The sequence below is a fragment of the Lissotriton helveticus genome, chromosome 1_1, assembly GCF_964261635.1.
Source record: "Lissotriton helveticus chromosome 1_1, aLisHel1.1, whole genome shotgun sequence".
NCBI classification, from domain to species: Eukaryota; Metazoa; Chordata; class Amphibia; order Caudata; family Salamandridae; genus Lissotriton; species Lissotriton helveticus.
The window spans coordinates 1,393,649,038-1,393,663,714 of record NC_136057.1 but is presented as its reverse complement, the minus strand read 5'-3'; the positions used below and the strand labels follow the sequence as shown (position 1 = coordinate 1,393,663,714).

The 14,677-nt window shown below is 47.1% G+C and overlaps 1 protein-coding gene across 2 annotated transcripts in view; it reads right to left on the bottom strand.

Annotated features, from left to right (window-relative positions):
- LOC144825548 (cytochrome P450 2D6-like) overlaps window positions 1–14,315 on the bottom strand; it is a 470,217-nt gene extending 455,902 nt beyond the window's left edge. Inside the window, exon 1 of one of the 2 annotated variants that reach the window (XM_078684165.1) lies at window positions 13,638–14,315. In XM_078684165.1, the coding sequence (XP_078540291.1) occupies window positions 13,638–13,847 (210 nt within the window). In that variant the 5' untranslated portion in view covers window positions 13,848–14,315. The remainder of the gene's footprint in view (window positions 1–13,637) is intronic. The other variant, XM_078684166.1, reaches the window with a different exon arrangement.
- Between the last annotated feature and the right edge of the window lie 362 nt (window positions 14,316–14,677).

Here is a 14,677-nt window from a genome sequence, read left to right as displayed (position 1 = left end):
TTGTTACGCTCGCAGAATTTGCAATATTTTTACATTTTTGCATTCTGCGGAGAGCGCGTAAATGTCAAAACTTTCGCAATCTGCGAGAAACAAACGTTTTTTTCTTGTTTGCGCTTTAAAAATGTGTTCTTGCGCGCGTGGTAGCGACTTACCGGGTTCCTGCGTTTGCCGACGAGTTTTCCTATCCGTTCGCATGCGCCACGAGATGTTGGATTGTTGGTAACCGGTCGCGATATCCCGCACGAGTTTGCGATCATGAACGCGTCATTCAACCCGGAACAGGAAATAAGCATCGCGAGCAAGATGGCCGCGCCCTTTAGCGACCGCATGGGCAAGTTAGAGGTACATTTACCCTCGAGCATGCAAAAACACATTGCGAACAGGTGGGAAAAGGAATCTCCACATGCTTGCGGAGATTTTGCGCAATTTCACAATAGTTTGTGAAAGTCAATTTGGCAAATTCTGCCCAACCCTAGTTCCCAGGGGGCAGCAAGTGTAGGCAAGGCACTTTCCAAACCTGGCACCAGAACACAAGGTGGTCAGGGCCAACTTGTCTGTTGGGTGACTTGTGTAGGCACATGTGTAGTTGTCACTCCAAGAAGGGGTGAGTTGTCTCCAAATAGTGGGCACAATACATATATGTGTGTTTCTGGCATTACAGCTGTGTGGAGCCTGTCTCATTTAGAGGTACGCCCAGGCGAAAATTGACCAATGCGGTTGTGGTATCTCCTAGCCTACCCACTGAAGGTGTACTGCAGCTAAACAGGGAACTGGGAATCTTGATTTCCATTACTTTGGCAGGTTTAAAGCAGCCAGGGTCAGAGATGGACAGTAGGTACTGTGCATCTGTAAACCGACTGCAGTTATACAAGCAGGGTGCGCTGCTTAAGTTGTAACTGCACGAAAGGGTGAGGTGTCTCCAATAGTAGGCACAAGACATGTATTGTTTCAAACCAGCTTTGATACCATTAAGGTGTTCACCAGGGTTTAGCAATCAAAGGGATTTGTGCAACCGTCTGGTCAACGGGGCGAAGTAGGGTACACCCCAGAACCAAGGGTAGGTGACATGCTCCTGCAGTTAAGCTCAAATGCCCGCCCGGTTAGCTATGGTAGCCTCGCTGGGTGGTGACGCTGTCAGCCAACATAGTGTGCTGCCATCCCAAGAAGTGGAGAAACAAGGTGTCAAGCACAAAAGGCTACTATGTAAGAACATTTGGCTCGTCCAGTGATCAACAATGATTACAATTTAACATAGCAGTTAATTTTCGCCGATGGGGTTGCCCAAGGGTGGGCAGTGTGAACGCCCCTGCCCCCCTTTCCGGGAACATTCTAGGATGGGGTAAGTAGGACTTAGTCAATCCCTATGTAAGGCACCATATTGCAAACATTGCGCACTGTATAAAATCAGTTGAATTCTCTTAGAGGGTATGCCTAGGGGGTTTCACCACAGAGGGAGCTGAGCTGGCGGAATTCCCATAAGGAATAAGGGATGCATGACAAGGGCAGGAGGACACCCTTGCTTATTGCTCTATTCTTGTAATCATACGATTAATGAAATGAAGTATTACACTACTACTACCCTTGCTCATTGTCACATACTTCTAGTTATGAACATTCCTGGGCGTCATGATTTAGACAGCAAAGGGACTATACAAAGGTTAAACAGAATCCTCCTTGCCTGACTACCCAAAGTAGGCAGGTGGGGGTGGGAGCGGTTACCTAACAAATGGGCTGCTGTCCCATAGATGGGGTACACAGGGGGTCAGGCACACATGGTGCTAGAAGGACGGCAGCTCGGTGAGATCAGCAAATAGATGGGGCAATGTGAGCCATGGTGTTTGAACTCGTCCCACCCAGAGTTGGCACGGGGCTAGGTCATGTGAGGCAGTGGAACTTTGCTGCAGAAGGATGAACAGTTCTTGGCACAGGTTCACAGGCCAGAAGGGTCTTTGGTTTCATCAGACACTAGCTGATCCAGGCTAACGTCAAGGGCTATTGTGAGATAGATGGGGTTCATCCATCACCAGTAGGGAGGGATCTCTTCCATTAGATTTGCAGGAGGCCTGGAAATTAGCAGTTGCAAATGAGAAATGCGCTGTTTTGGTGAGATCAGCGACTACATGGGTCAATGTGAGCTCTGGTGGTCTGAGATGATCCCCCGCAGAGTTCGGAGCTAAGTCAGAGTAGACCTTTGGACATCCCTGTAAGAAGGAACTGTTCATGGTCTAAGTTCGCAGACCAGAGGGGCCTGGGTTTCATCAGACTCGCCGCCTCTAGAGCTGTGACGGACAGGGCGATCTGGAAGCAGACGGGTACAGTAAGGGTACCTCTGCGGCAGGCGGGTACAGTAAGAGTACCTCTGCGCGGCACAGTAAGGATGCCAGAGACAAAGACCAGTAGCCACAGGGCAGGTTACCGGAAAACCACGACGGTGCCCCGTTAGTCTTTCGGGCGGTTGAGGGCCTGACCAACTGGGGGCTTGCCCTGCTACGCTCAGCCCCGCAAAGGGCGTGAGTAATACAAGACCAACGTGTCACGTGATCCAGGAGAGGATCACCAAAGATGTAGCACTGTCTGGGTATCCCACAGTGCTGGCTCATCAGGTAGCATAGGTTGATACAGCTGCCTGCCCTTGGATCGCCCGTAAGATAACCCACCATATTGCATACTTTGAATGGAATAAACCTGCCACAATATTTTCCCAGAACAAAAGTTGTCTTGTGCATTTATTTATTCATGCATGCTCAGATGGTGGGTGGGGTAAGTTGCCGATAATGGCACTATGCGGCTGTCCGCTGCCCACGCAGGGGGCATCCCAACGGGCGGCCCTTTAGTGCCATTTAAGCACACACCACCCACTGGCCAACGGTTGGACTCAGGATTGAGTCCTTCACCTTGGCGCGCTAGGCGCGTCACTTCTGGTGGACAGAGGTTGGGGTAGGGTACAGTAAGGGTGACATTTTTTTAAAGATTGTTTATGTGCAGGAAGGGTCACTTTCCTAAACATAAACACTCCAATGTGTTTTGCAAGGCAGCACACATGGAAAAAGCAAAAGTTTAGCCAAGTTAAGACCTGGTTTTCCCTGGTCTTAATATTGGCGCTGCCTCCTATTTATATTGCCCTTGTAAATAGGGGGCAGCATCAAAATCAATGGGTGTTTCGGTGGAATGCCCACCACAACACCCACTGCCCACCCCTTTCCCGCTAAGCATTGCGTGAACGGGGGCCTTATTTACAAGGCAGTGTTAAGCCATGTTAAGTGGCTTAACACTGCCTTGTAAATAAGGCAAAGCCCCTATCGCCACTGGATTGTCACAAAAAGTGACGTTCCCATGGCGATAGGGGCTTGTAAATATGCCCCTTAGTAATTTGAGTATTTGTTTTGTGTGCTCATGTGTGTTTATTTTTTTTTTTAATTACTGTTTTAATGTTTGAAATGTAAATCATACAAATTGCTTGGGAGTCCCCGGATTCCAGTGGTGACTCAATGGGGGTCCTCAGGAGTCAAAAGTTTGGGAACCACTGGCCTAGACCATTCCGCCGAGCGAAGCCCTTCCTTAATGCCGGCTTTAGGGGAGGTGAATGATTTCATTGTGCTGAAAATGTCTTTACTCTTATTTTGGGCCGATTGTATCTTGGTCTGGAAGAAGTTTTTCTTTTAGGATGTCTTTATAAGTTTTCCTATCTTCTGGCAGATAATGTTTATGCCGTTTCCTTTCCATTCTTCTACATTTCTTTTTGCTAGTTCTGAGGGAATCATTAAACCAAAGCGATGGGGGGGGCGACCTCTTAGAGGAACGTGTGGCTACGGGAGCAGCGGCATCAATGTTTGCTCGGAGCCACAAATCAAATGAGAGGGCATCCCTATCAGGGTTGCCTGTCAGCTCCGGGGAAGTTCGATCAAGGGAATCTGCCAGCATCGGGATAGATATTTTGTGAAAAGCCCTGTAATTGGAGTCCCTCTGAATTGTATTTGACAGGGGTACTGTTCCTAAGTTAGGAATTATGAAGTTGAGAAGGAGGTGGTCTGACCAGATAATAGGCAATTGTGTACTTGCTGATAGGTCAAAGTTGTGAAAAATGTGGTCGAGGGTATGGCCATTCTCGTGGGTGGGCGCAGCAATCGATGGAATAAGATTGCAGGCCTGCATCGTCTCCAGCAAGGAGGTTGCTTTGGGGTCGTGTTCTTTATCCATCTGTATATTGAAATCTCCCAAAATGAGACAGTTGTTATATTTTAGGGCCAGTGAGGTGGTGGCTGTGTTGAGTGTGGTGATAAAATTACCGAATGCGCCTGGAGGTCTGTAAATCAGAATTCCTACTATACTTTGATGGGGAGATAGGATGCAACGGAAACCTAAGTACTCAGCACCCTCGATGTTATCTATCGAGATGGGAGAGCAGTCTATATTTTGATTAAATATAATGGCGACAGCACAACCTTTCCCACCTGTTCGATACTTTCTGAGAATTGTGAAGCCCGTGGAGATGGCCGAGGAAATGGTGGGGTTGGAGGCCTCAGACTGACCGGTCTCAGTGAGGAATAAAAGATCTGGCTGTTCATCTAGCAGTAGGTCATGAATATGCAGCTTGTGCTTTTGCATTGAGTAACAGTTCAATAATGTGGCTTTAAGGGTCTGTTTTCTTTACGTCCTTCAGCTTATTTCTAAGAAGCGGGACCTTGGGGGGAAAACTCACTAGGACGGGAAGGAGTCCAGTTACAGCGTTGGCAATGAAAGCTGTTTTCAATATTAGGGTCTTCAGGTCTGCATTGGCAAGATTCTGGTTGTTTTAAACTGAGCAGATTCATCATGCTTATAATGTAGTGGTTGAGTCTTACCTGTGGGAGTCTGGGCAGCATGGCAGGCGCGGTTGCCTCCGGGACGCAGACGGGTGCTGACGGGCTTGCCTTCGGTGCACCAGCGGGGTCCATTTGCATTGATTTAAATAGGCAAGCCCTACGATGCAACAGGAACGCTAACACAGCTGTAAAGGCGGAAGTAAGTAAGTGGAAGTGAGGAGCTAATTACCCAGCCCTCTGCACAATTGGCGTTTCAGCCACGGCGGACCAGGACTGTGAAGAGGTTAAGGCGGGGACCGAGTGACAAATTATGCGCAATACGGAGTTGCCAAGTAAGATAGAGTGCAAGTTAAGTTAAAAACATCAGTTAAAAACAGTTGAAAACATGGTTCTTAAGCATAACAGTCCCTACCACTGTCTGCTGCGCGCGTCCATTTGCATCGATTTAAATAGGCAGAGGCCTACGATGCAACTGGACTACTAACCCATCTGGAAAGGAGGAAGTGAGTAAGTGGAAGTGAGGAGTAACAGTCTCTACCGATGTCCGCTGCGCGCGTCCGTTTGCATCGATTTAAATAGGCAAGGGCCTACGATGCAACTCGACAGCTAACCCAGCTAGAAAGGAAGAAGTTAGTAAGTGCAAGTGAGGAGCTAATTAACCAGCCCTCCGCACAATCAAGGTTTCAGCAGTGGTGAACCAGGTCTTTGAAGAGGTTAAGGTTTCAGCAGCGGCGGACCAGGTCTGTGAAGAGGTTAAGGCAGGGACCGAGTGACAAATTATGCGCAATACGTAGTTGCCAAGTAAGATAAAGTGAAATTTAAGTTTAAAGTTCTTAAGCTTAACACTCCCTACCTCTGATCTGGGTTGAATCCATCATCTAACAGTCCCTACCACTGATCTGGGTTGAATCCATCATCGTCTTCTTTAGCTCACTTCACCTCCTCAGTTCAGACCCAGCTATATGCAAATCAGTCTTGACCCTGTGCCTCATGGGAACAGTCCAGCCCAAACTGCCAAGTCAGGTCTTCTCTGAAATAGAAACAAGCATCCTGGGACCGATTTCGTGGTACCTCCCCTCATCAGCCAGGCTACCTTGATACCGGTGGCAAAGTGAGCAAGGGACCCATGTCTGGGCATACCCAAGCAACTTAGGGCGCACAAATCAAACACAAGGAGATGATGGGGGGAGCGCTATAACTTTTCAGACACTCACCCCCAGTCACAGATCTGGGTTGAATCCATCATCATTCTTTAGCTCACTTCACCATCTCAGTTCAGACCCAGCTATTTGCAAATCAGTCTTGACCCTGTGCCTCATGGGAACAGTCCATCCTGAACTGCCAAGCGAGGTCTTCCCTGAACCGGAAACAAGGACATTTACAATTGCTCTTATAAATCTGATCATTGAGATTGAAGGTTGTGTTAAAACTCTTCTTTTTTTGTACTACCCCTGGCCCCCAAGTACTTGTGTTAGGCCTAAATAACCAGAATGTGAGTTCACCGCCACAATAGCTGTGTCAAAAAACAATGTGTGCCATTTATAGTTCAGCAGAGCGAGAGCACCACTATTAATTAGAGATACTCCCACAATCCCAAATTCACAGTTCCCCAGTCTCTCCTGAAATGCCCTAGCCCTGTTACTCAAACTCCAGACAAGGAATACAACCTAGCAGAGGCAGGCTTTGGATGGTTAGACAAGAAAATACCTACTTTCTGAAAGTGGTATTTTTAAACGCAGAATGTTAAAACCAACTTCACTAAAAGATTTATTTTTATCATTCTGAGTTCAGGCATACTAAACTCGAATTTCTACCATGTTCCCTGAGTCAGTTAGGATTAAAAGATGTAATTCACTATTAGGACATGCCACACACACCAGGGCATGTCCTACCTTATACTTACAATGCAACCTGCCCTTGGGCCTACCATAGGGGTGTCTGATATGGAGAAAAGGGAAGGTTTAGGTACTGGCAAGTGGGTGCACCTGCCCAGTCAGCATGACAGTACCAGACAATGGCAGACCTTAGACACATTTTACAAGGCTGCTTCTGTGGGTGGCAAAACCAGTGCTGCAAGCCCACTAGCAGCATTTGGATTACCAGCCATGGGCACTCCTGGTGCACTGTACTAGGGTCTGACAGGAAAATCAAACCAGCCAATCATATAATCACTAATCCAATATCAATTTACAATAGGGAGAGCATATGTACTTTAGCACTGATCAGCAGTAGTAAAGTGCCCAGAGTCATAAAACAGCCAACAACCAAAAATAGAGGAGGAAGGCAAAAAGTTCAGGGATGACCCTGCAAAAAGGGCCAAGTCCAACACTTTGAAATTGCACATCTCCAGTTTTACTGATTTTGTCGTTTTGGTGTCAAATATTTTATTTAATTTTATTCCATTTTTCTAAATAGGTATGGGATTTTTCTTGTGTTGTGTTTTCACTTTGTGGCTGTTTTTTGCTGCATAAATACTTTACACATTGCTCCTAAGATATGCCTGACTGATTTTGTGTCATGTTACCAGAGTGTTAAGCACAGGTTAATTTAGTGACTGTTTGTGGTTCACCCTGACAAGGATTATGGCTGTTCTTTAGATGGGCTCACACCCTTTTAAACCAACAACTATATTCCTCACACACCGTGCACATAAATGGTTAGGAACATGCACTAGGCGTTTATTTTTTTGTTCCCAGTTCAACTTGAATCAAGTAGTTCCTTGTTTGATTGCCAACAGCCTGTGCAAGAAACTGATCTCTGATATATATTCAGTTTTACTGTTAAAGCCTGGCTAACACCAGATCTTTTCATGAGACAAAGCCCTTGGCCTTCACATGCTTTAGAATGGCACAACTCTAATGATGCTGACACAGTCAGATTGATATTTGGTCTTGAAAATCTGATAATTGAGCCTGAGCTGTAATGAAACATTTTGCCTTGTGGCACCTTGACCCCCCAAGTACCTGTGAACACAAATGTTACATTTAATTAGCCAAAGAATGGGCGAAGTGTGTGGATAACCCTGTTAAAAACAGAGGGGATGGTTCAAAGATCAACGGAGAGAAGGGTGAGAAATTGATAGCAATTGAAATGTTAAGGTTCATATCAAGCTTGTTACTAAACTCATGGTAGAATAAATTGAAAATATTGTTGTTCATGGTGTATTTTTCATGGGTGTTCTTTAGGGAATACTCGCCTGGAGATCCGCATTGCGCCACACACAATGGGACACTAAACTCACGCCATAGACTCCACTGTGGCATGGTGCTTGGCTCAGGGAGGTGGGGACTTTAAAGGTTTCAGGAAGTGGGACCTAATTAGTATATCACAACTGAGAGATGTATGAAAGGGAGGCCATCTACATTAATTTCAAGAGTTACAGACCCCTTACTCCCTGCATCCAACACAATTTTACAAATACCTGCAACTTCACCATGCTCTGACCTCACTCGTGCTCGCAGGCACATCACTTCCAGAATTCAACCCCCTAGTTGCCCAAATCATGATGAGGAATCTACGGAAGGGCGGGATTTTGAGGATTTACTGGTCACTGACCAACCACGGCCCAGTCACACTCGACCCTCTTAGACACCGATGGGAAGCATGGTTGGGCCCCCTGGAGGACAAGGTCTGGAGAGACGCCCTGATGGCTCCAGATACCACTATCTTTCAGCTATACTCTGTATGGTCTAGCTGTACTATCTCCAATGTGCATATCTCAACCCGAGTCGCCTCCATCGAGCAGGGTTACTGGACACCCCGGCCTGTACATGCTGTGGGCTCGAACTGGCAGATGTCTATCATATGGTATGAGGGTGTGCTCATCTCACTCTGTACTGGGAGACACTGGTATCCGGGGTGACTGACATTCTGGGCTGGGAGGTACCACGCAGCCCTCTGATTCTGCTCCTGGGAGTCATAGACGGTCTAGATAGGTCCCGGGTGAACAAGCTCCTTCTGGACACAGCCATTATGTTGGCCAAACGAGACATTGCGGCCCCATGGAAAGACCTTCCCCCCCTAGCGTAGTCAAATGGTGCAAAGGCATAGATTAATGTGCCACACAAGAAACTCCACTGTATGACGCCAGGGGTGCCCAGTTAAACATGGTCGGGTGTGGGGAAAATGGTTGGGTCTGGTAATGTAGAGAGAATGAACCATGGTGCGAGATTAGTCAGGAATGTGTAGGTTATATTGTGTATTGCATGCTAATAAATGTGACAGTGATGTTAATGCATTATGCACCAAAAGGAATTAAACAGTGCTGTATTTTTTCTGTCACCACAATTTCAATAAAATTGGTTATAAAAAAAAAAGAAGGGGGTGGTTTGTAATGACCAAAGACAGATCAGGTTGATAAGAGTAAGGTCATTTGGATGGTGTCAGCGGGCGAACTATCTTTGTGTCGCTGGGTGTCATTGTTAGTATTCAGTTAGAAAAATGTCTTGCACAACAAGGATGTAAGCTACTGACAGCTCTCCCCATGTTGATGATGCTAAAACAGAACAAGATGGGAACTATGGTGTATGTACTTGCGAATTGTTCTTAAGGGGAAAAGGGCATCAACATAGTAGGCAAAGGCAGGTAAATGGCCCGATGGACGCATTTTTTCATTATACTAAATAGATATTTCTCTCATTCCCAACCTCTTCCTATTATCAACATGTCTAATTTCCAAGCTTGTTTTTCTGCCCACATACGGATTGAAGGAAGTTAAAGGATCATGGCAGCTCAGGTACAAATACAGGGCATACATGGTCTAAGTGGTCCAGAAAGTAGACATTGGCTTTAATCCTGCCACTGCTCACTTTTCAGGTGCTGCTTGTTTAAGCACTCCACAAGACTATTTGTGTGTTTTCAGCTGTCTCCCTTGTGTACTCCTCCCACCTCTGTGTTCTACTTTCTCGCCCTCCCTCAGTTGCCATGTCCCTTCCTCCCTGCCCAGTTTCTCTTGCTGGTCTTGCTTGTCCGCTATCTCTTTCTCTGTTTGATCCCCATGCCCCTCCTACACACCCTCCATTGCTGATATGCTTCCTCAGCTCCTCCCGCCCACCCTCTTTTGATCGTGTGCTTCCCCGTCCCTCTTCCCTGTTCTCCATTGTCCGTTTGGGTCCCCAGCCCTGTAAGTTGTGAGCCTGCTGTCCCATCCCCTCCTGCAACCCTCCATTGCCAGCTTGCTGCCCAGCCCTGACCCCAACCGCCATTGTCAGCTTGCTCTTCCATATTCAGTTGTCAGCTTGCTCTCCCATCCCCTACCATCCCCCATTGTGATCTTACCTCCCTAGCTCCCCCGCCAACCCTCCATTGTCAAAATGCTCTACCTGACTCTGAGCTTGCTTCCCCAGTCCCTCCTGCCCACCCTCCATTGTCAGTGGAGAAGCGTGGCTCAGTGGTTAGAGGCGGCAGACCCGGAAGCTGAGATCGGCCGTGGACCAGGGTTCGATTCCCCGCCTCGGCGGGTCTCGGGCTCAAAAAATTCCACGGACTCGACAATTCTCGCTCCGGTGCCTACTCAACTCACGGGGTCACACTCTGCGACTCTGGGCAATAGCTTGCTTAATCTCCACTACGGCCCCTCGCGGCGGGATGCCTGGCTTTCACCTTGTGGATACCCTGCCTGGGTATCTCACAGGGGAATACCAGGACGGGTTCCCTAAGCAAGCGCTTAGATACCGGGTCGGTGATTTGCGCTATATATAAATACATGTACATTTACATTTACAGTTTACATACCCAGCCCTTCCTGCCTATCCTACGTTGTCAGTCTGCTTTACCAGACCCTCAGTTTGCTTCCCCAGCCCTTCCTGCTCCCTCTACAATGACAACTGCAGCCTCTTACTCCAACCCTCTGTTGTTAGATTGCTCTCTCAGCCCCCTACATAAACCCTTAACTCTAGGCGCGGCATAGCTTTTATAAAATTATTTTTTAGGTCTCGCCTGAGCCAGCGCATGTGGTGCTCTGGCGAGACATTTAGTAAGTGGGCTTTAAATAGTACTACCACCCGCTTTTGCTTGTGGCCTAAAGCTTGTGGTTACGCGCGGTTATGAGCACAGCCACCATCTGGCTTTCTATCACGGCTCATTAAGCCTTACAACCCTTACAGCGTGCAAATCACTTTCATTTCAATGCTCCTCCACCCCCTGCTCTCTGCTCTCACTAGCCCCTCCCTTCTCCCACTCCCTCCTCGTCAGTCACCGGGCTACAGCTTGTTCTCTTTCCTTCTACCTTTTCTGCTTTTTCACTTATCTTCCTGGCTCTCCCGCCATATTTCCTGCAGGAATTCCTCCCGACCCAGGTGTTTTAGCGCTTGTTTGGGTTCACGATTGATATTGTTATCTGTCTGGCTGTCGTTAATTGCTTGTTTACAGGGCTGTTATATTCAAAAATTTTGATAAGTAATTTCAAGATTAGTGAAAACTTTATGGAAAAAAACTTTGACATTCCGTTGAGCGCGCACAAGGTATTGGAAATTGCGGCCTAATGAATTTTGGAATGTGGAAAATGCGCGCGGGACATTCCATGTCATGAAAAAATAGATTACTCCCAGCGGCCGAGTTTTGTTATGCCTTGCTTGGGGCGAAGGCCTTTCCTTCAAGTACTTACTGCTACTTCACAGCTATGCTAGCCGCATTCATATCTCTGCTCATCTAACCTTTGTCAGCACTATGTGTGGCATTTCGCAGTTTGATGCTAACTCTGATTTCCCATAGCGTAACAAGCCGGTTAATTCTTTCCGAGGTCCTTTTATCTCTTGTTTTTCAGTGATCAGCCTCTCTCTTTAGTGTTGCAGAGCTCAGCTTTTAGACTTGCCTTTCATAGTTATTGAGGCCGCCGCTCTGGGGTTAGAGAATGTATTACAGCTTTGTGACCATTTGCAGTTTTTTGGATAAGGCGATCATGTGCTTTATTTTATTCCGAACTCGCTGATCCAGCGGTGCTGTTTGGTAGTGATGCACATGTCTGGTCTTGTTATCCCTTACCTCACCTCCCCATACATAGTTTGCTACTACACTGACGCAGACCTGTTTGTCCATCACTGGATTCGTAACCTTACTGACGGGTTTTAAATCTACTCAGTCCCCCAAAATGGAGTGGTGTGAATTCAGTGCAGTGTCAGGTAGAGGCTTGTTGCTTGATTTTTATGTTCCTAATTAACTAGATCTCGTTTTGGCTGGGTCTGTTTAGCACGTTCTGTTGTATCGTCAAGCGATTCGATTCAGCAGCGGCTTTCCAGCAAGACGCTGTTTGACACCCCAAATGACTTAGTGCAACAAGCATTGGCAGAGCCAAAATGTCTCGCTTTTGGGACCTTCTAAGTATTTAGTTATGCAGCACAATATTCTTGGTGCAACAACAACTGTTGCATGGCTAAACACATAAAAGGTCCCAAAGGAGAGATGTATTGGCTATGCCAATGCTTGTTTAGCCATGCCGCACAGTATGGCTAAAATCATTGCCAAAGCCAATAAAAAGCTCTCTCTAAGGCGAGGCCGATTTATTGAGATTATGAAGCGAAGCAACATGTCCCAGAATACAATTTTCTGTGGGGTAGAAGAAAAAGTCAGTACTAATATAAAAAGTCACAAATGACTTGGAACCGTGTGATAACTATGTTGTTGTTTCACTGCTCTCTACAGCCGCCTCTCTGCCCCTTTCCCACTCTATACGTCTAGGGTGACCAACCGTCCGTAAATTTCACGAACAGTCCGTTATTTTAGTATGATGTCAGTAAGGCGTCCGTAATTTGGGGTCCCCAAATTACTGACGACTTACAGACATGATACTAAAATCAAATTGGGGAATTTCAGGAAGGTATGCTGTACCCCCTGCGAGAAACCCCATGAGTTTAAAAGTTTTCACTCGGGACCTCTAGCACTTATCTTTTAAACTGCAGAGGCCGCCTGCAGCGGCCCCTCCCGGACCGTGCGCAGACTGTGGACTGGCCCAAGCATGTGGTGGTAATGTTTATTGTTACATTAGCACAAATCTTGAGTGCAGAAAGGGCCGGATGTCACTTTGCAAAGCTGTGCGCATACTGAAAAACTGAAGTGCACGATTTTCTCAACCTTATATAAACTTATTTGGACTTGTACTTATTTTGGTTGTCTATTTACCTACTTGTAAACTATTGTGCGCCCTCCTCTGATATGTCTGTAAAACGTATGTTTTGTCCCAAATTTCTGTCCTGAATTTTGACCTTCTGTCCTGAGTTTTTGTCCTGAATTTTGACCCTTTGTCCTGCATTTTTACACTGACCGTCCTGAATTTGCACCCATGCCAGTTGGTCACCCTATATACGTCCCGTGCTCCTACCTTAAATACCTTTTAGCAACGTTTGGCCCAGCCCGCAATCGATTTTCTCAGGGCCAGGCCACAAGGAAGACGTCAGGACAAGCTCCTCCCTTCCCTCGGAGTTGGTGACAGATTGAGATTCTCCGGCACAAGAACGCGCTCCGTGCGCGTATTTTTGTTTCGCGCCGAGTTGTGCTCACGTCGCACGTGCTATATTCTGGCAGCTGCTGCTTCCTTCCCTCACAGCAGGCATTCGGACCTGTGCTTTCAGGAAGCACAGTCTCATTATGACGTCATAACACGCTTGTGACGAAATATCACTGGTGAATTGTGGCGTCGTGTTCTTCATATTACAGGCGCGTCAGACCATCAGAAGTAACCTTTTATAAGGAAAGAAAGTACCACAACTGACAAGAGAGGTAGCGCCTCGTTTCGCACTTATGCTATAGCTTGCTATACTTGTTTCTTCTTCCTGCGCTTCACTTTACAACACATTCAAACAACATGCGTTGGCTGAAAGCGTTCTCTAAAACCAGACTTACCTGACTACAGTATTTGGTGAGACTTTTGAAATCCACCTCCAAAATATTCCCAACGAAGGGCAGGGAGCTGGGTCCGGGTGGGTAGCGGCTACAACTCCTCCGGCGTTTCATGACGTCAAGGATGAGCGCAAAGACGCTGAAGAAGAGAGCCAGCATAGTCAGGAAGGTACCCGAGGGCAGAAGGGACCAGGGCGCTGAGAGCAGACCCATGCTTGCTACCTCCGACCCGCTACCAGAAAAAGTACACTTTCTGTCTCTCCTTTCCACTCTTCTCGCCCTGTATAATATTCCAGTGCCTTTATTACATTTAGTAAAAATCCCAGCGCAGTCTCCTCACGCACCGCGTCTCTCCCCTTCTCACTTGTCCGCACCAGTGATCGCCCTCTCCCTTCTTGCCCCCACCACTTCCACGCTTTTATCTCTTCTTCTCGCTTTTCGTAGCTCCTCCCAGTTTCATGCAGTTTCTACTTTCACCCTGACCTCCCCTTCTGGCTTCCCCCCAGTTAATCTTAGCCTGTGTACCTCTTCCCTCTTTCCTCGCCTCCCTTGTCTCCTCCCAGGTGTATGAAGCCTCTACCTTTCCGCCTTCTCTCTCTCCTGTCCTCGGCTCACCCCCGTGTCCTTCCAGTTACACACATGTCCCTCTGCTCTCCTCCCCTCTGTTTACCTCTGTGTTTCTGCAGGAACGTGTTCTGTTGGACTGATGATTCACTCACCCATTGGCCATGAAAGGAAAGAAAGAGGTGTGGCAGTGTAAACCAGCGGAGTCAGTAACAGCTTTTGTAACAGATGTTGGCGGTCCAAGCATTGACCCAGCCAATAGGCAGGGCCACTGGAATTAGGCAGCAGGGGAGAGACACATTATGCAGCAGAGTTGAGTAGATCATGCAGCAAGAAAGGGCAAGTTACAGCACATATTGTGATAATATTACTTCAATATTTTGTCATTTTTTACACATTAACGCTGGGCATTGGTTGCACCTTAATAGTACCAGTTTAACAGCCAAATATAGCAATACACAACAACAGAAGGATGACCA